Source organism: Entelurus aequoreus, linkage group LG19 (assembly GCF_033978785.1).
Source record: "Entelurus aequoreus isolate RoL-2023_Sb linkage group LG19, RoL_Eaeq_v1.1, whole genome shotgun sequence".
NCBI classification, from domain to species: domain Eukaryota; kingdom Metazoa; phylum Chordata; class Actinopteri; order Syngnathiformes; family Syngnathidae; genus Entelurus; species Entelurus aequoreus.
In genome coordinates this window covers 26,496,380-26,519,182 of record NC_084749.1, presented here as the reverse complement: position 1 = coordinate 26,519,182, position 22,803 = coordinate 26,496,380, and the positions used below count along the sequence as shown (strand labels likewise).

At 37.3% G+C, this 22,803-nt stretch overlaps 1 protein-coding gene across 1 annotated transcript in view; it reads right to left on the bottom strand.

Moving 5' to 3' along the window:
- The window catches only part of LOC133635234 (ephrin type-B receptor 1-like), a 242,736-nt gene that overhangs the window by 135,116 nt on the left and 84,817 nt on the right, over positions 1 to 22,803 (bottom strand). Inside the window, exons 2-5 of the mRNA XM_062028178.1 lie at positions 17,333 to 17,397; positions 11,868 to 12,158; positions 7,318 to 7,536; positions 7,041 to 7,221 (exon numbers count right to left, since the gene is read on the bottom strand). Coding sequence (XP_061884162.1) covers positions 7,041 to 7,221; positions 7,318 to 7,536; positions 11,868 to 12,158; positions 17,333 to 17,397 — 756 coding nt within the window. The remainder of the gene's footprint in view (positions 1 to 7,040; positions 7,222 to 7,317; positions 7,537 to 11,867; positions 12,159 to 17,332; positions 17,398 to 22,803) is intronic.

The following is a 22,803-nucleotide window of genomic DNA, read 5'->3' as shown; positions in this document are numbered from 1 at the left end:
TGACAAGGTTGGAAGTAGGTGGGGATCGAACCAGGAACCCTCAGGTTGCTGGCACGGCCACTCTCCCAACTGCGCCACGCCGTCCCCATAAAAGTGACTACTACTTAGTTCTAGCTCCAATAACACCTTGTCTCTCTTTAATTGTTAATTGTTCATTACCAGAGAAGGAACCTATGTATCAAACTAAACCAGGGGTGTCAAACGTACGGCCCGAGGGACGGATCAGGCCTGCGAACAGGTTTTACCCGGCCCGCGGGATGAGTTTACTAAATATAAAAATTACCCTGAAATTTTTGAATGAAAAAAACAGCTGTTCTAAATGTGTCCACTGGATGTCACAATAGCAATTATTTGTATATTTGTACAAAATAAACCACATGATGTTAGTACATCAGTCGAGGAAAATGATCAAACTACATAAATAACATAATTTAATTTGATTTTGATATAATTGTTTTATCTTGATAGATTGAAAATTAACACCAATGAGTTGACGGATGAGCAATATCACATAATTTATTCAGAAAATATAAATAACGACAAATAAAGTATATATTCTACTAAACGCAACAGGTAATTGTAAAAAAAAAAACATGATTTGTACAATTTCAGAATGTGCTTGTTCTATTTTTTAACAAAAAAAAATTCGGAAGTTGTCTTTATTTTTAAGTTACCGTGCCGTGATTTTACCAGTGCGGCCCACTTGGGAGTAGATTTTTATCCATGTGGCCCCAGAGCTAAAATGGGTTTGACACCCCTGAACTAAACAGTCAACGAGTATCATCATTTTGGGATAAGTGTGCACATGCCAAATACAAGTGTTACCGTTTGAATCCATGCATGAAGTATTGTATTTCTTACGCTTTAAGCCCTGCAGCTTATAAAACGGTGCGACTAATTTATGGATTTTGCTTTGTATTCAACACATTGTCTTCGTAAAAGATAGACAGACATTGAAAAGGAGTGTTATTGTTTGTGCTAAGGTGCCATCCTTTGGACGAGTTCGCTGCGGGTTGAACAGTACAGTATTTCTTTCGGTTTAGTGCCTTGAACCGGAAGTACAAGACAAGGGCCGTTCCGTTTTCTAGTCGTCCATAGCGTTTTTACTTGTATTCATTTTCATTCCTCACTCAAAGCAATGTTTGTAAGTTTTACAATATGACTAAGACTATTTATATGTACTAAATCACCACGTTTGTTATGAGTGTTCATGCATAGTTGTACGTGATGTCGTAATGAAATCAAGCTAGCGTCATTAGCATTAGCTAATATGCTAATACATTTACAAGTGTCTTTGTTAGTATTATGAACTTACAATGGCATTCTTTTTGTAATGTTTCCGTTTCGGAGAGTGAGCTTCCGCAGCTAGTGGGTCCATGACGATGACCTCTGTTTTGTTTGATCAGACGTTATTTGCAGTATTACAGACATGGTTTGGAAAAAAATTAAGGTGTATGAATAAACATTTACAAAATCCTTCTGTGTAAATAAGTAATTTCACAACATATATATCTGCGGCTTATAGTCTGGTACAACGAAGGGTGTGATTCTCTACCTTATATGGCGAGCTGATATACATCTAGATACCTGGGTTACGATACGATTCACTAACAATACTCTTTAAAACATTACCATTTGATGTGATACGATTCGATTCAATGGAGATGGAAACTGTGCAAGGTGAAAAAAAATAATTATCATGTATCGTGTCAGAGCAATGTCATGTGTTTATTTTTTTAATAGACACAGACAAAACAGGCGGTGCCTGTAATAATTATGAGCAAATATTAGAACTATCAACTTCAAGGCATAACAATCCATAAACTTTACAAAAAGAAAATGTAAACAAAACACTTTTGGACAAGCTACCAGGTATTTACTGTTGCTTGCTCAGGTAGCAACAATAACATACAGAGAAAAGCAAGCTGCCATATTTTGTAGCGGGGCTCTAATCAACCGATTCATGACTTTCCAACCGGATATCGACCAATTCATACTAGATATAGATCAATCCAGAGGCCTGCCAAACAATGTATTCATACCTCTAAAGTTAAAATCAGTTTTTGTCTTGTACCGATTTATTTTTACACCCCTACTGTTTATGGAACAATATTTTTTTCTTCTCAAATTTAGTGGGAGCAGCTTATATACTGATTTTCTCTATAGTCCAGAAGATACAGTAAACATTTTTGAATTGTATTTTTTATTTGAATTTACCTTACAGGCAGAGGGCCATTTTTAATTTCCCTCTGGGATTAATAAAGTATTTCTGATTCTGATTCTGATTCTGATCGGGTTGTATTTTGTCCACATTTGGGACACTTGTTAGAAAATAGATGGATTATTCTGATTGTGCTGCACTGATCTAAAACAGCTGACAAGGCTTGTTCTACTTCATTGGTCAATTACTTTTTATTGCCCATTGTGGTCACGTCTGAGAGTGGAATAATATTATGAGGGCCTTTTCAGTGGATTTCATGGGCATCTTGATGTCGTATGTGGACATATTTGCATGAATACGGCTTAAATGTATGCATTTAATATCGAAGTTCATACTAGAGCTGTGTCACAGTTCCAATATGCTCTATAGTGCAGTGGCCTTCAACAGGGGAGGTACTGTGGGGGCGTTGAGAAATGTTGGTGCAACGCTGCACTGTGTTCTCACCGCTTCCAGTTAGACAGCTTACAGAGTTGTACATCTACACTGAGGAGGTTGCAGTCATGCCACTTTTCAGTTAACTTTACCGACTTCAGTATGTCTTTCTGCAGGCAGCAGTGACATGGAAGTAAACATTAACATCATAAAAAGTTCAGAGAGGATAAAGCAGTGAATCCCTATTTCTTGACTATGTTTATAAAAGTCAGAGTGGTCATTAATTCTGTGCCGTTACAAGCAGGGGCGTAGCACCAAATTCTGGGCCCACATACACAAGACTCCGATAGGGTCCCCCAATCCCACCCTAAACCTAGTAGGCCCCTCCCCCCATCCACACACTTAGTAGGTTTATATATACTAAAACAACTAATTATTGCAGTAATTGAGTTGAAACCATCTTTTTAAAACTCATGTAAAACATTAATTAGGTTTTTGACTTTTTAAAGATGGGATTAACATATCTGGAACATATCTGGTTAACCCCCCTAAATAGTTTGTTTGAAAAAAAATGAATACTATATATATATATATATATATATATATAATTTTTTACAAAAAAGGGCCATCAAACTCAATATAAAGTAGCCTTAATATGAACCGTACAACCTATCATTATTCATTTAAAGGGGAACTTTTTTTGGAATTGTGCCTATCATTCACAATCCTTATGTAAGACAATAACACATATGTTTTTCTTTTTTTAAGCAATTTGAATTATAAAATAAATGCGATCATATGTCTGCTTACAATGGAGCCTATGGTAGTCGCTCTATTTTTCCTATAAAAGCCCTTAAAAAACATCCAAACACTTACATTAAGATTTTAAATATCTGCTGTGAGTATATATGTAATGTAGTAACGAGCATAATTATAACAACATTTATTATTTACGTTTTTTGTTCATTTAAAGCATACGCGGCGCATTAATTTTAGAAACTCATCACAATGTTCGCTTTTTTTTCAACAGCATTACCTTTTACTACTCACTTTAGACTTCATGAGAGCCAACAAACATAATAAAACATCACTTGGTGTACAACGTCTGCTGTCATTAGGATGCCGACTGATATAATCTTGTTAAATTCCCGTTTTGATGAAGAATGACTCATAATCCTCGTGAAGAAAAGTGGGGTGAAACCAAGCACCTTTTCGTGTCGTTCTTACCATGCCCAGGTCTAAATTGGCTGTCAAAGTGTACTAAGGTATCAGTTTACGTCCTCATCCTTTTACTATCCAGGTGAGAGGCATGATATAAGATTTATAATAAACTTTCACGAGCAAAGGAAGCAGCTTACCACTCGATGATGTAAACCTATTTATAGGCACAAACGCTAGTGATCACTGCGCTGCTATAAATAGTTTGTCTGCGTTAGCGCTTATAATAACAATATCACTAATACTTGGTTAACATTCAAGTCATGAAATGTAAATGGAGTATTGTTGCCAGTTTTTGGATGTTTTTTTATTGGGTTTTATGGTCGGAATAGAGGACCTCCCATTGGCTCCACTGTTAGCAGACTTTTATTTACGTTTATTTACAAGTTAGAAAGCAATACAAAAATGTATCTGTGAAAAATGTATCTGTGTTCATGGTCATAATGATTTTTAACGATAGGAAGTATTCCAAAATTCCTCTTTAAATGTGATTATATATCTGTCAAATTGTCCATTCAGAGTGTAAAATATAGATTAGCTAAAACAAATAGGATTATTATCATAATGATACACCTTTATTTTTATGGTTAAATTATTATAAGTGCATCTCCTGGGGGTTAAGTCTCTCTATGCCTTTACAACCAGTGATGGCTAAGTTTTTAACTTTGATTGAGGGTCATTGAATGCAAGACAGTTATGAGAAATGGGATGCAAAAATTAAACTTGTACATAACTTTTTCCTATGCTGCCACATATAGATGTATTATATTTGTATATTTCTTCTGTCACATTATTATTGAACTTTCACAGCTATATTGACTTTATACAAACATTTATGACGTTTTTTTTCATTTATAATTTAAAATATTTAAATGGCAGAACAAAAACTTTAAACTTTACAAAAGCCCAGGTGTCCTACTGTGTTTGGGGACCCGGTACAACATCCACATTTATCCCCCGACAACGACAACCTTGGTTCCAAGATCTGGGAGGCGAAGAGGTTATCCTTCCTGATTTACAACATAAGTTATTACATTTTCGGCATAAGATCTGGCTTATCCTATAAAACTAAATGAATGTTTTTTTCAACAGCATCACTCGTCCAAAATCCGAAGACCACCTTTGTTCACATATTATGCCTCCAATGAAAAGACAGGTGAGTATTGCACAATAACGAGGTACCTTTAGGACCATAAAAATAATTGTATACAAGATATACAAAAAAGTAGAGGGTTTTCGCTCCATCTTTACTTCAATTTGGGGATCTTTGAACTTGAAAATGTTTAAGACTCTTTCCACAATTTGTGTTTGGGTATAAGTGTGCAACAAACTGAACAAGAACGTTTCTGAGGTGTTATTCTGCATCTATGAATTGTTCTGCATTTATGCATCCATGCCTTCATGGGACACAGAGGGACTAATTAAAGTTATGAAAATAAAAAATAGGCCATGTTATAGTTTGTATCGCTTCCATATGGAGTCTACTGACAAATATACAGTAAGTATGAACTATAAGCTAGGACGGGGGTCAGCAACCCGCGGCTCTAGAGCGTCGCCCTTCCCTGGAACTCTTTCAGAGATGTGTGACTATGGAAAAAGATGAGGAAAAATATATATTTTTTGTTTTAATAAATTTTCTGTAGCAGAACAAACATGACACAAACCTTCTCAATAGATATATAGATAGTACTTTATTGATTCCTTCAGGAGAGTTCCCTCAGGAAAATTAAAATAATTAGAAATCCCACTGTTTATGTTATACATGCTTCACTGATGAGAGTATTTGGCAAGCACTGTTTTGTCCTACTAATTTCAGCGATCCTTGAACTCATGGTAGTTTGTTTACATGTACAACTTTCTTCGATGCTGCCACAGCAAGACGTGTTTTATGCCACTCTTTCTTTGTCTCATTTTGTCCACCAAACGTTTTATGCTGTGCGTGAATGCACAAAGGTGAGCTTTGTTGATTTGTATTGATTTGCTGTAGTGCTTATCAGGCATATTTGGTCAATCCATGACTGCAAGCTAATCGATGCTAACATGCTATTTAGGCTAGCTGTATGTACATATTGCATCATTACGCCTCGTTGGTAGGTATATTTGAGCTCATTTAATTTCCTTTACTTATGTCATCTGTGTATTTAATTTATATTTGCATGTCTCATGACACATTATTTGTATGTAATATTGGCTGCATTTCTCATAGTTGTTTGTGTGCCATGTTGTTCCAGACCACAGCAAACGTTACCCAGCTTGCAATGATTGCAATAAATCCATTAGAAGAAGACAGCCTGCCGTTTTCTTTAACTTGGACACACACATCTATACCTTTGGCCATTCTGAGCCAGTAATTTCCAGAAGTTTTCTCATCCTGTGAGAAGTCTCCATTTTACTAATGATTTCCAATGTTGCAAAAATGTGTAGAGTAAAAATTAAAATACAAAATTTCTGTTAACAAAGATTTGCGTCAGCCTTTGATAGTAGGCTAATATAGTTAATATAGACACTTACATTATGTGTTGCCTTCATTATAACACTTATATAAGGCTTTTAATTTTTTGCGGTTCCAGACAGATTTATTTTTTGTATTTTTGGTCCAATATAGCTCTTTCAACATTTTGGGTTGCCGACCCCTGAGCTAGGACTACAATCGCGGAAAGATCTTTGGGTAAATCTCTACCATATATGGAGATGTTCGCTGACATCACACCTGAGAAATACGTCACAAATCGTTCAATCGTCCAGACTTGTTTGGAAGAAGGATGAAGGAAGGCAATATTGTTTTATAAACATCTTTGCCATACCTCCATGATTTGATTTCAAATTTTCCGGACTTATGCTCATCCCAAATACACAAAAACAGGTGCCAATAGGTAATAAAACTTGGTTTTGCATTAAAGGTCCCCTTTAAAAATAACATACAGTTTTCACAAGTGCATCAGGCTGTCAATCACAGCTGGTCACTTTTCCTCTAGTTTGCATGGCCTGACAGCTCCTTTGGATGCTTTATGTTTGCTAATTACTGATTTTCAATAAATATTTTTTTGCTGTCATAGAGTTGCTTCAGCTTTTGTTGCAAAATAAAAGTGACGTGCATGTGCTTGTAGCAGATCATTAAAATGAATCAATTTAGTCTACAAGTGATTACTTCTATTGAAGTGATGCATCTGTGTGTGGGTTCTGTTGATTTTATTTTTATTTTGGTAAGCCTAATAATGAAAAAAATTACCTCTGCACAAGTTGCCATTGTCTGGTTCATAACCTGGTTTACAGCTGCAGCTGCCAATGGGTACCATCCACTCGCCATCGCCGTTACAGTAAAGCTTTATGGGCACATCCACTTCCTCTGCATTGGGTATACAACTTCCTCGAGAAATGACGAGTGATGTGGATTCTGCTCCAGTAAGTGTCTGAAACCCCCCACAAACAGACATTTTTTTTTTAAAATTAATTTTTAATCACAAAACTCAGACAGGAACAGCAGCTGAATAGGATATAATCCTTACCTCTGGGAAGTAGGCAAAGTTTTGAACAATGCTGGGACATTTTTTGTAGAATACTCTGACAGCCAAGAGTGACATACAGGCTCCCAGATCCTGGAAGGCCAGATGGAACCCTTTGCCTTTTGACAGTGGGCCAAAACTTCGCACTTCCGTGTTGACTTTCATCAATCTTCCACCAAAATCTACTTGGGAAAAACTCTCATCTGCTGCAATGGTGTCCACCTGTTGCGAAGGGAGCAAAAAAAGTATGTGTTCTTGCTTTAAAGGGGTTAGGTCATCACTAGCTTTGTTGTGCACAACTTATCCAGGTGACATTATTCTGCTTTATACAAGAATCAGGCATGTGAAATGTCCACAAAAATGCGGAAATCTGCGTTTTAAAAAACTAATTATCGCATCAAGATATCACTTACACATTTTTCTAGTGAAATATAAAAAAAGTGGGATCCAAGCAAAAATTCTTGAACGCTCGCCTCAGCCGCAAGTACTCGCTGTTGACCTTGCCTAAATGCCGCACTAAATTGCAGAAAAGGGAGACGATCATGGATGCCGAAACAAGCTATCTAGTTAGCAAAGTTAGCATCATCTAGCGAGCTAGCTTGTTATCGCCTGAGGTCGCTCTCCGAGCTACAACATTGACCGCTCTCTACTTTGTTGCTAATCATATTTGGATGATTACAGATCGAACACTGTTATTATCGAACCAGTTGTAGTTCCAGAGTATTTATTATTAGCCAGTAGTGTTGTCCAGGTACCAATATTTTGGGACTGGTACCGGTACCAAAATTATTTTGATACTTTTCGGTACTTTTAATATTGCTGAATAGACTACATGTATTTTTATTTTTTTCTGACAGTCAAAATAAGCACACACAGATGGAATATTATAGCTCTCAATCGTCTGTCTTTGCTGCGCAATCTCCTTCTTTTTCACAGCAATTTGTGCGTAACTGTGACAGTTTGCACAAACATTCTATTCAATATTCAAAATATAGACGCAGAACCGTTTTGGTCTTGATGATTCACATTGCGAGTGCTAAATTGATTATTTTATTGTCCTCTCCTTTTAGTGTTGGGGGGTTGTTCTAACAAACAGCATATATTCTGCATATTAATGAAGACGCGAAATAGACTGCACTCTCTATTTTGGTCATTTCAGAGAAACAATTTTCTGTGCAGTAGCTTGGTAGATCAGGGTTGCGTGCAAAACTTTAGCAATTGTATACTTTTCATAATTGACCATGATGCATGTGCATGCACATATTTATTGAGGCAAAAAAAAAACATTGTGTATGTTCGTGTTGTCCATATACCAACATTTTGGTACCGGTACTAGAATTATTTCGATACTTTTCGATATTTTTCTAAATAAAGGGGACCATAAAATATTTAATTATAGGCTTATTTTAACAAAAAATCTTAGGGTACATTAAACATATTTTTAATGTACATAAATAAAATAGTGAACATACAAGACAACTTGTCAGTAAGCAAACAAAGGCTCCTAATTAGTCTGCTGACATATGTAGTAACATAATGTGTCATTTTCCATTCTATTATTTTGTCAAAATTATTAAGGACAAGTGGTAAAAAATTAATTATTAATCTACTTGTTCATTTACTGTTAATATCTGCTTACTTTCTTTTTTAACATGTTTTATCTACACTTCTGTTAAAATGTAATAATCACTTATTCTTCTGTTGTTTGGATGCTTTACATTAGTTTTGGATGATACCACAAATTTGGGTATCAATCCGATACCAAGTCATTACAGGATCATACATTGGTCATATTCAAAGTCCCCATGTGTCCAGGGACATATTATCTGAGTTTATAAAGATAATATACATTTTAAAAAAACGAAAGAAGACGTTGTGATGCCCAAAAAATATTGATGTAATCATAGTAGTATTGACTAGATACGCTCCTGTACTTATCATTACAGTAGGTGTAGATCCACCAATGCCGTTTGTTTACAGTTTATAAACATAAGATAAATAAAAAAAAAACGAAAGAAGATGTTGTGATGGCAAAACATTTCGACGTAATCATAGTAATATCGACTAGATACGCTACTGTACTTGGTATCATTACAGTGGATGTTAGGTGTAGATCCACCAATGGCGTTTGTTTACATTTACTACGGTGTGTAGTGAAGCATGTTTAGCTATTCCTCGTCCTGCAGGGATGATAACTTGTAAGAAACTCACTTAATTTGTCACCCTGGAGGCGAGGGTTAGTGATTTAGAAGTAGCTAAAACACTGCCGAGTGGGGCTGGACTTTACCCGCCAACTAGCCATGTCTTAAGGCACCTCTTCCTGAGGGCGTTTCAGCGTTATAACTTCACCTTTATCGTTATTTTTTAAGACAAAATGCGTCTGTTCTCCCTTTTCGGTCTACACACTGTGTCTGCTTGTAAGTACTCCATGATTGTGCACTGCGGAACATGCTCCTCTGCTCGGAGGCGGACCGGTACTTTTTAGAGGCGATATAGTACCAAATATGATTAATTAGTATCGCGGTACTATATTAATACCGGTATACCGTACAACCCTAGTAGCCAGCGAGACGGTATATTTTTGACGTGACGGATGTAAACACAAGTCACAATACCGGAAGTATATTACCTGAGGGCTAAAGAATAGAGTTGCCAAACTGGTGAGCTACGGTGTGTAGTGAAGCATGTTTAGCTTATCCTTGTCCTGCTGGGATGATACTTGTAAGAAACATACTTTATTTGTCGCCATGGAGGTGAGGATTAGTGATTTAGATTACCGTATTTTTCGGACTGTAAGTCACAGTTTTTTTCATAGTTTGGCCGGGGGTGCGACTTATACTCAGGAGTGACTTATGTGTGAAATTATTAACACATTACCGTAAAATATCAAATAATATTATTTAGCTCATTAACGTAAGAGACTAGACATATAAGATTTCATCGGATTTAGCGATTAGGAGTGACAGATTGCTTGGTAAACGTATAGCATGTTCTATATGTTATAGTTATTTGAATGACTCTTACCATAATATGTTACGTTAACAGACCAGGCACGTTCTCAGTTGGTTATTTATGCGTCATATAACGTACACTTATTCAGCCTGTTGTTCACTATTCTTTATTTATTTTAAATTGCCTTTCAAATGTCTATTCTTGGTGTTGGGTTTTATCAAATAAATTTCCCCAACAAATGTGACTTATACTCCAGTGCGACTTATATATGTTTATTTCCTTCTTTATTATGCATTTTCGGCCGGTGCGACTTATACTCCGGAGCGACTTATACTCCGAAAAATACGGTAAGCTAAAACACAGCTGAGAGCGGCTGGACTTTAGCCGCTAGCTAGCTAGCCATGTCTTAAAGCACCTCTTCCGGTGGGCATTTCAGTGTTATAACTTCACCTTTATCGTTAGTTTTTAGACCAAAATGCATCCTTTCTCCCTTTTCTGTCTACACACTGTATCTGCTTGTAAGTACTCCGTGATTGTGCGATGGCGAACATGCTCGTCTGCTCGTAAACCAGCAATGACACGACGTGACGACGACGGGGAAGCGCGGGGGTGGTGGACCGGTACTTTTTAGAGGCGACCAAAAAATGTGAGCACATTACACCAATTCTTAAATCCTTACATTGGCTCCCTGTACATCAGAGAATAGATTTCAAAATCCTCCTGCTCACATATAAATCACTACATGGTCTAGGGCCCAAGTATATCACTGATATGCTCCCACTATATACGCCCTCTAGATCACTAAGATCTTCTGAGACCAATCTGTTAGCGGTTCCAAGAGTAAACTCAAATCAAGGGAGATCATCATTCAGTCACTATGCAACACATAGCTGGAATAAACTTCCTGAAGATGTCAGACTCTCCCCAACTCTCACTACTTTTAAAACTAGACTGAAGACTTTTATGTTCACCTTAGCTTTCAGCTAAATCTTTTAATCTTTTAACTTTTAACGTCTGCACTGTTTTTATTTTTACTGTCTGCATTTTAATTTTGCTTTTATTTTCTTTCATTTCACTTTGTTGTCTGTGAAGCACTTTGAGTCTGCCTTGTGTATGAAAAGCGCTATACAAATAAAGTTGCCTTGCCTTGCCTTGCCTTGCTATAGTACCGAATATTATTCATTAGTATCGCGGAACTATACTAATACCGGTATACCGTACAACCCTAGTGTATGTATATAAAAAGACAAATATTTAATATATTAGTATAATTATGTAATCTTTTTTTTACATAATGCCTTTTTGCTGTATTTTAAAATGTTTCTACGTCATATTATTCTCTGGCAGACCAGGTGCGTATGAGTTATGTTACGAAGCAGAGTTAAGATGCATACTGCCACCAAATCTATTTGTGGGGATTTAAATTTGTTTGTGGCGGGCCGCAACAATAAGTTAATGTATGGGAAAACCTGAGATATCACTGCTAATGTAAAAATGATTACCAAGCGCAGTAGTATTGTTGGTATTTTGGGTGAGAAACAGTATGTCATGTTAGTAAAGGCATGCAAACATTATGGCAAAACTCATTATTGAGTCGTTACCTTCAGGAAGGGAGCACTTGTCAAGTTCTCCACACCTCTGATACCCTCTGACACAGGCCTATCTGTTTCTAGGTAGTAAAGATTAAACGTCTCTTTGCAGGAGCCAAGGACGCTGGGAATGGAAGCACAGTCTCTCACAGTGAAGCGTATTTCCACATAGATGCGGAGCGCCGCCCGTCTGTCGATGTACGTGGTGAGGAGCCAGTTGTTCTGGCTGGGCTCAAACACATTGCACACTTGGTACGTCCTGATGGTGTTGAGGTTCTCATCATAGCCACTCACCTCCTCCCACTGAGAAAGACAAACAGGCGGGTGGGGGGAGTGTGGAGAGGAGATATGAGAGGCTAAATGATTAATGGCTTTAGCAAACCTTGACTCAGATTAAAGGGTTTTTTTTCTCCCCACTCCTCACATTTTGTTTCCTCTTGGCCTCAAAAAAAACTCTTACGTTGGCTATGCACCAAAAACAAACATGCATTAATCATACTGTATGTTTACATACAGTATGATCATGGATCACGGAGGCTTATGTGGTATACCACATAAGCCTCCGTGATCCATGATTTTGCAGATTTTTTTTTGCCATTAGGTAAATTTGCGGCAGCTTTTTCAGAAAGTTGCAGATGTTTTGAGGCATATTTTTTTCAATGACATTGAATCAACTGGGAATCAACAAAATGTTGTGAATTTTTTATGAAATTTTTCATCATCATATCTTAAGTGTTTCTTATAACCTTAACTTAAAAAAGCACAGGATTTCAACACAAATTAGAAAACATATACTACATTGATGCTTTACTCGTTGTACAACACATAGACTTAAAAGTAGACACTAGAACGGGGGTCTGCAACCTGCGGCTCTAGAGCCGCATAAGGCTCTTTAGCGCCGCCCTACATTTATACATTTTTGAAAAATGTATGAAAATTGAAAAAGATGAAGAAAAACATATATTTTAGTTTTAATGTGGTTTCTGTAGGACAACATGGCACAAACATCCCTAATTTTTGCACAAACCTCCCTAATTGTTACAAATCCCACTGTTTATTTTAAACATGAATCACTGATGAGAGTATTTGGCGGGCGCCGTTTTGTCCTACTAAATTTGGCGGTCCTTGAACTCACCGTAGTTTGTTTACATGTATAACTTTCTGCAAAGATGCTACAGAAAGACATTTCATGCCACTCATTCTTTATCTCGTTTTGTCCACCAATCTTTTTATGCTGTGCGTGAATGCACAAAGGTGAGTTTTGTTGATGTTATTGACTTGTTGGAGTGCTTATCAGGCATATTTGGTCACTGCAAGCTAATCGATGCTAACATGCTATTTAGGCTAGCCGTATGTACATATTGCATCATTATGCCTAATTTGTAGGTATATTTGAGCTCATTTTCTTTCCTTTACTTATGTCCTCTGAGTATTTAATTTATATCTGCATTTCTCATGACATATTATCTGTATATAATAATGCCTGCATTTCTGATAGTTGTTTGTGTGCCATGTTATTCCAGACCACAGCAAACGTAACCCAGCTTGCAAAAATTGTAATAAATCCATTAGAAGAAGACAGACTGTCATTTCCTTTAACTTCTAAGCCAGTAATTTAGAGGAGTTATCTCACCCCCTGAGAAGCCTGCGTTTTACTAATGTTTTCCAATGTTGTAAAAATGGGTAAAATTTATTTTACATTTCAACATTTCTGTCAACGAAGATTTGCTTCAGCCTGCGAAAAATAGTCATTTTGATAGTAGGCTAATATAGCTAATATAGACACTTACATCATGTGTTGACTTCATTATATCACTTATAGAAAGAAGGCTTTAAATTTTTTGAGGCTCCAGACAGATTTTTTTTTGTTGTATTTTTGGTCCAATATGGCTTTTTCAACATTTTGTGTTGCCGACCCCTGCACTTAGTCAATTTTAACTCATTGTCAAATAACTGTGCCGTTTTAATTCATTATAATTATAAAAGAAAAATCCAATCCATTCTACCTTATTTAAACAGCACATTAAAAACAAAACAATTCAAGTTTCACAAAGTGCTGCACATTAGTTAAAACAAATATTCAGAAGCAGAATAAAACTAAGGACAGTCAAGTGTAAAAAAGAAAAAAAAACTAAAAAGAGAATAAATACATAAAATAAAATAAAATAGACTAAGCTCACACACCTCTGATGCTGGTTTAAAAGCCAAAGAGTAAACATATATTTAAAGATATGATTTAAAACTCATTGAAGCGGGTGGCGTCCGAATAACAAAAGGGAAACATTCCTAAGTTTTGGAGACACGGCAGAAATTTGGATTTTAAACAGGTTTTTGGGACGACAAAGAGAAATGGATCGGCTGACCTCTGAGACCTTTTGGGGGTGTAGATTTTTAAAAGGTCTGACATGTATTGTGGCGCTAATCCATTAAGAGATTTTAAAAACATACAATAACAATTTTAAATAAATTCCAAAATGAACTGCGAGCCAGTGAAGGGATGCTAAAATAGGGTGATGTGCTCATGTTTCGGACGAACTGTAATCGTGATGAAATCAATCAATCAATCATCAATCAATGTTTATTTATATAGCCCTGAATCACAAGTGTCTCAAAGGGCTGTACAAGCCACAACGACATCCTCGGTACAGAGCCCACATACGGGCAAGGAAAAACTCCCCCCAGTGGGACGTCGGTGAATGACTATGAGAAACCTTGGAGAGGACCGCATATGTGGGTAAACCCCCCCCCCCCCCCCCCCCCCCCCCCCCCCTCTAGGGGAGACCGAAAGCAATGGATGTCGAGTGGGTCTGACATAACATTGTGAAAGTCCAGTCCACAGTGGATCCAACACATCAGCGGGAGTCCAGTCCACAGCGGGGCCAACAGGAAACCATCCCGAGCGGAGACGGGTCAGCAGCGCAGAGATGTCCCCAACCGATGCACAGGCTAGTGGTCCACCCGGGGTCCCGACTCTGGACAGCCAGCACTTCATCCATGGCCACCGGACCTATGCAACTCCCCCTCGCAAGGGACAGGGGAGAAGAGGAGAGAAGAAAAGAAACGGCAGATCAACTGGTCTAAAAAAGGGGGGTCTATTTAAAGGCTACATTATACAAATGAGTTTTAAGATGGGACTTAAATGCTTCTACTGAGGTAGCATCTCTAACTGTTACCGGGAGGGCATTCCAGAGTACTGGAGCCCGAATAGAAAATGCTCTATAGCCCGCAGACTTTTTTTTGGCTCTGGGAATCACTAATAAGCCGGAGTTCTTTGAACGCAGATTTCTTGTCGGGACATATGGTACAATACAATCGGCGAGATAGGCTGGAGCTAAACCGTGTAGTATTTTATACGTAAGTAGTAAAACCTTAAAGTCGCATCTTAAGTGCACAGGAAGCCAGTGCAGGTTAGCCAGTATAGGCGTAATATGATCAAACTTTCTTGTTTTTGTCAAAAGCCTTGCAGCCGCATTTTGTACCAACTGTAATCTTTTAATGCTAGACATAGGGAGACCCGAAAATAATATGTTACAGTAATCGAGACGAGACGTAACGAACGCATGAATAATGATCTCAGCGTCGCTAGTGGACAAGATGGAACGAATTTTAGCGATATTACGGAGATGAAAGAAGGCCGTTTTAGTAACACTCTTAATGTGTGACTCAAACGAGAGAGTTGGGTCGAAGATAATACCCAGATTCTTTACCGAGTCGCCTTGTGTAATTGTTTGGTTGTCAAATGTTAAGGTGGTATTATTAAATAGATGTTGGTGTCTAGCAGGACCGATAATCAGCATTTCCGTTTTCTTAGCGTTGAGTTGCAAAAAGTTAGCGGACATCCATTGTTTAATTTCATTAAGACACGCCTCCAGCTGACTACAATCCGGCGTGTTGGTCAGCTTTAGGGGCATGTAGAGTTGGGTGTCATCAGCATAACAGTGAAAGCTAACACCGTACTTGCGTATGATGTCACCCAGCGGCAGCATGTAAATACTAAAGAGTGCAGGGCCAAGAACCGAACCCTGGGGAACTCTGCACGTTACCTTGACATAGTCCGAGGTCACATTGTTATGGGAGACGCACTGCATCCTGTCAGTAAGATAAGAGTTAAACCAAGACAAGGCTAAGTCTGACATACCAATACGTGTTTTGATACGCTCTAATAAAATATTATGATCGACGTAAATAAAAGCATGGATTACCTGCTTAAAGTTGTTAAATATATAACTAATTAAATTTTGGCTAAAAGTCTTAGATAATAAAAACCGGATCAAACAACATAATTAGTCTGCTGTTCCCATTTAAAATCATAGTCGAACTTAAAACCAAGAAAAAGATGACCAAAGGCTTCTTGCTGTCTGTCAAACATTTGCAGTGTATGTTTTACGCTTGAAAACTGTTGGTTGATCTTAAATATTAATTTATGTTTTAACACATTCTCCTACGCACGTTAAAAGCATTTGTGAACCGTTGAGAGGGATACATAGCGGTAATTGTTGTTGGTAAACAAAAGACGATGAGCGATTATCATCACATTTATAAATATAAATAAATGGGTTATACTTGTATAGCGCTTTTCTACCTTCAAGGTACTCAAAGCGCTTTGACAGTATTTCCACATTCACCCATTCACACACACTGATGGCGGGAGCTGCCATGCAAGGCGCTAACCAGCACCCATCAGGAGCAGGGGTGAAGTGTCTTGCCCAAGGACACAACGGACGTGACTAGGATGGTAGAAGGTGGGGATTGAACCCCAGTAACCAGCAACCCTCCGATTGCTGGCACGGCCACTCTACCAACTTCAACATCTCTTTCAAGTAAATACGGCCTCTTCGCTAGGTCAGCATTGTAAATGACAATCTGTTCTATCCTGTATTAAAAAGGGTAAATAAATATATAAATTAATGTAAACTAGGAGGTGGATGTTTATGAAATTACATTACCCAGAAGGCTTAGCGCCGTAGACAGCAACAAAGTAGGTCTAAGCTACCTGAAAGGATGAGAATTGAGCTGTTTGAGCAATAAAGAGTTGATATATTGTTGCTGTCCCTGCTTCGTCTACACAAGGAAAAAATAGTTTTGATTAGACAGTTGACGCGCACGTATGAGCACTGCTCAGAGACACATTTGATTGGTGAAAATTACTCTGAGAGGCCAAAATGTGGGGGGAAGTTGCGGGCATTGGACAAAGTTACGAGGCTGCACATAATTTGCAGGGAAGGTTGTATATGAGTGAATTAGTGCGATTGCGACATTGCGAATACCTCGAGGGACTGCATAATGCAGTGCTACATTACCTCAGATAGAAACTGACTCTTCAATAAATAGTGGTTTACTGGTGTTTAAATGCAGATGTAATTACAAAAAAACACATTTGTCAATAGATCACAACAAAGTGTATTCACACTAACCTTACAGTACACACTCATACACTCTAACGTGCACTTCTTCACATTCAATATTAATGTTCTTACTCCATTGGCAGGGAATGATATCCAGCCCAGCTCAGCCGTTGCTGTTCTTGTATCCATCACTGTATCTGTACCACAAAGAAAGAAAGAGCAAGGAATTAGAGAACAGCAGGCAGAGGACAGATATGAGCTTATAATGAAAGCAGATTAGATGCAATGAATGTATAAAGAATTCTGTTTCCGGAGTACTGTATGGTCAAAACAATAATAACAATAATATCTATGTAGATTCAACATATACCCTCCCTACATCCAGCGTCCCCTGCAGTGGACATTTTCTTATGGATTCTGTTATGCAAAACATGTAAAAATAATAATAATCATAATCATAAATATCATACAATAATACATAATAAATAAAATACTAATATAACAACAATATAATATAAAATAAAAAAAATAAAAACAACTAGTTGACAAGAGCATTACAATCAAGTTGAAGGGGTAAAACAACGACAATTAGGTTTGTCTGAATTCACATTTCTATTCAACAGGAATTGGTGTAATTTACCAACTGGGAATAAAATCAGTTCAGGACTCATCTATAGTACATACTGTATATAATCAAGAGTGAAAAATAAATGCTGTTCACTTAGTTATAAATTTCAGTAAATTGTAGTTTTTCATAGTTGCTCTATTATAGAGCTTCTATATAGTGTATAAGTAATTTAATAAATCATACTAAGGTATCAACAGCCTATGTAAAAAATATACATATTTGTCAGATACAGTAAAAGCAAAAACGGACTCAGGCAGTTGATATCCCAAAATGACAATCAGAAAGGATCTGACCTTTAGAATTAACGGTCAAAACAAATCAACAGCAGAATTTTACAAGAACAACAATACTGTCAAGAAAAGTAATGAAATGCATTGATGTGTCGCAATGAGTTTCTCAAGGTCCTGACTCTGTTTGTTAAAATTTCAAAAGCGAGCCTCAGCACAGATTAGGACTAATTTGTATGCCGAGTAATTACCAATGTAACACTTTCTGTTTCCAATCCTCATAGTTGAGCATCATCTTTGTAGACAGATTAGTAGAGGATTATATTTGATGTTTAATCCTTTTTATTTGCAATATTGGAAGGTTGTAAAAGGTGACGGTTCAGTTGTGTTCCATTAGCAATGTAATAGGAGACAAAGAAAACAAATATTATACAGGTAAATATCAGCCAGTGCATCTACACCCCAAAATAACCCCCAGGTTACATACACTGACTGTAAGTGGATTTTTAGACAGGATGGTGATATTCATTTTAGTTTGTTTTTGTGCTTGCCGTATTGGTTGACCTATTTCATCAGATCAAAACAATGAGGCAAATAGCCTGTAACAGACTGTGATGCAGCTGTGTACAGGCTGTACACTTTGGGCCTGATCTACTGAGATCCAAATCCATCCATCTATCCATTTTTTGCTGCTGGAACCTATCCAAGCTGCACTCGGGCGTAGGGCAGGGTACAACACAGATAGACAGACAACATTTACACTCACATTCACACACTAGGGACGATTTAGTGTTGCCAATCAACCTATCAATAACAAATGCTAAATAGCGTGTGCAAACTATAAAATTACATGTACTACCAGTGGGCGTGCTGCGGGTGATCTACTAGGACTGTGTGTACAATTGATAACAGTGTCCAGGAACTAGCCATGGAGTTATGCTTAGATCTCCTAATGGCACAACATTTGATCCTAACTTGAGAAAAAAACTGTGTAAAATTACTTGATTTAAATTAATTTAATTATTTGATTATTTACTAATTTAAAATTGGACAATGTTAGGCTTTAAACCAGACGTGGGCAAATTACAGCCCGTTGAGATTTTCAATCCGGCCCTCCCGATTTTTCCAAAAAATATTTTTAAAACCCTTAACATTGAAACTGTAGCCACCATTATGATGTGCAGGGCTGTTTTCAAATGTTTGTTTTCAAATCAGATTTTTACAACAAAGGTCTGTAGAAAAGTGATATTATATCAGTTTGTTGGTGTTTTTTACCCTTTGCGCTAATAATTCGCCATGTTGCATTTTTGTTGTGTTTCGCTTAATTGTAAAAGATGTTGATCGAGGAGGCTGTGGGAGAAGTAAAAGAGGAGCGACGTTCATATGTTGTCGATATTCACTGTTTTATCATTCTTAGTTGACATTTGAAATCCTACATTCTTTATTTTGATGTACATTGCAGGTGTCTCATTCAGTAAAAAAAAAAAGAATTCCATTCCGTGTTTTGAGGTGGTCTGTCATAATATTATAAGCATTCAATCAGATATTATTGTGAGTTTTTGTATAGGTATTACTAAAAAAAAAGGGACACAAGCACACATAATGTACAGCAGATTTATACAACTAAATCGATAATCTAATAAAGTGTGTTCACAGACATTAGGAAAAAAGAACATCATAACACACTAACATACACTTTAACACCAGCAGGTAGCTACAGTATAATTGATTGAGATATATATATATATATATATATCTATATATATATATCTATATATATATAGATATATATATATAGATATATATATATATAGATATATATATATATACTTAAATATATACGTAGTGCAGTATTTACAGTACATCTGCATGTACTCTTCCTTTAAAAAAAGAAAATGCACATCATAATCCATCCATCCATTTCTACCGCTTATTCCCTTCGGGGTCGTGGGGGGTGCTGGATCCTATCTCAGCTACAATCGAGCAGAAGGCGAGGTACACCCTGGACAAGTCGCCACCTCATCGCAGGGCCTCTCAGTTATTTAAAATGGGTACAGAAGTAGTACTCTCATACACACTACTGACATTGTTTTCTCTCACACACATTACTGAAACACGCTCATACACACTACTGAAACACTTTCATACACACTACTGAAATGTATTTCTCTCACACACACTACTGAAACACTCATAATTTCCCATCGGGGTTTAACAAACTACTTCTGATTCTGATTTTCTCACCCACACTACTGAAATTCTCTTACACATATGACTGCATTTCTCTCACACACACACACTACTGAAATTATTTTCTCTCACACACACACTACTGAAACATTCTCAAACACACCACTGAAACACTCTCATACACTACTGAAATAATTTCACACACACACAACTTTTTTTTCCTCATACACACTACTGAGAACTTCACACAAACACACATACTTTATATTATTTTCAGTAGTATGTGTGAAATCATTTCAATAGTATGTGTAAGAGAAAAAACATTTCATTAGTGTCTGTGAGAGAATTTCAGCAGTGTGTGAGAGAATTTCAGCAGTGTGTGAGAGAGGTTTTCATTATAATACAGAACACATTTCAGTTGTGTGTATGACAGTGTTTCAGTAGTGTGTGTGAGAGAAAAAAAATTCAGTTGTGTGTGTGAAAGGAGTTCAGTTGTGTGGAAGAGAGAGGTTTTCACTAGTGTGTGTGAGAGATTTTCAGTAGTGTGTATCAGAGAATATATTTCAGTTGTGTGTACAAGGATTTAAGTTGTGTGTGTGAAAGGTTTACAGTAGTGCGTATGAGATAAAAAATTTAAAAAAAAAACGGTAATGTGTGTGAGAGAATTTAAGTAGTGTATGAGAGAATAAAATCCAGTTGTGTGTGTGACAGGATTTCAGTTGTGTGTGTGCGAGGTTTTCAGTTGTGTTTGTGAGAGGTTTTCACTTTCAGCCAAGTTGTTCACGAACAAAATGTCTGCCTAACTGCTGACAGGTAGCCTAACCGAGGCAGCAGCTCTGCTTCAGAATTTGATGGTTTCAGCGGGCAATATAAGAACACTATCAATGCACCTCCAAACCGCGACACCTGAGCAGTCACACAGCGTTGTCTTTCCCCTACCGACAACAAAGCAGCATGGAGCCGCCTAGTACAGCTCCAGCCCGGAGCGAGTGTGCACAGCAGCGTTATCAAGCACACAGTTTCAGTTCAGTGGAGGAGGAAAAGGTCATTAGAAATTATTTATTTCTAAATTATTGTTTAATCCTACGAAATGTAATGGTAGTGAGCTAAACAGTTAGCCTTGTGTGCTTCCATTACAAACAACCTAGCAACTAGTGATACAGAGTTGCCCCAGGTCCTAAGGGTCTCTGATCTATTGCAAACTTTCCGTTTGTCTTGGTGGGAGCCCAGAAAGTACGCTGTCAAATCAGCTAGCATTGTTTGTGACGTTGTTGCTATGGTGACATGTCAGAATGTGAGTCACGTGGTGGTAGCTAATCAAATCAGTTGTTCTTCACCTAGTGTGTAAAATCAGAGCGTGAAAACAAATCTTACAACCGATGTGGGTCAGTTTGAACAAGCAGCAGGAGCACCACTGCAGGTAGTCCAGTTAGAAATGTAACATAACTGCTGTGTGAGAGGGCATGGCTGCAGCTTAACATATTTATACACTCAAATGTAACTGAAAGATGATCATTTCTAATGTCTACTGTACTGCATAGTTTATTTAGCCCTTAATCACAAATGCCTCCAGGGCTTCCATCTACTGAATATTTGTTCATCCCTTCTTTTACGTTAGATGTCAGTTCTGCACTGCTGTTGCACCAGACATAATCTAATGTTGTTATTTGGCTATATTGGTTGTTTACTTGAACAGTGCCATGTTGCCATGTCTTAAAACTAACATTACTGACTGTTGTTTGTTGTTAGTAAATTATCTGTTAGTTCGTGCCCCAAACTGAATCAGTAATACACTGCCTATTATTGCTGTGATGAAATAAATCCAACAGCATTTGAAGTTAAAAGTCAAATACAAGAGTAAAACATTCTGATCATACACTAAAAGTATGTATGCACCCTATTTTGTGTTTTGCTTATTCTGTATGTAAATCTCAGCATAAAAGGAATGTCTGTTCATTTCACAGTCCCTTTTTACATGACATTTGTATCACTCAGAAACACCAATCTTATTTCAAGGTGGATTTACACCTCAGTTGACAAATGTTGTTTTGTTCTTTTATGTTTTTATTAGCTGAAGAATTGAGCGTAACTAAATGTTTTTTAAAGAAGATTGGAGATTATATTTGACTTTTCTTATATTATGGGTTAGGGTTATTATACAAAACCTAATTTTCTTCCTTGGTGGTACCTGTTTGTGTGTATTTGGGATCGCTATCATTCCCCAAAATTTTAAATCAAGGCATAGTGGAGATTTTTAGTTACAGCAACAGATATTTCCATGTATGGGTTAGTTTATGGGCCAAACTATATCGCCATATGAGTTTTGATCCATATTGCCCAGCCCTGCACTCGTGTTTGCGACAGTGCTAGCAAAGTTAAGGAGTGTTCTCTGTGTTTAATTGAGCGTTACAGTAGGATGGCAGTGTGTTTATATGTATGAGTGCACATTGTTTGAGTGGTATTAATGAAATTGTAGTATTTAAGACAACTCGCTGATATGTTGGATCTTCTATGGACTGGACTTTCACAATATTATGTCAGACCCACTCGACATCCAT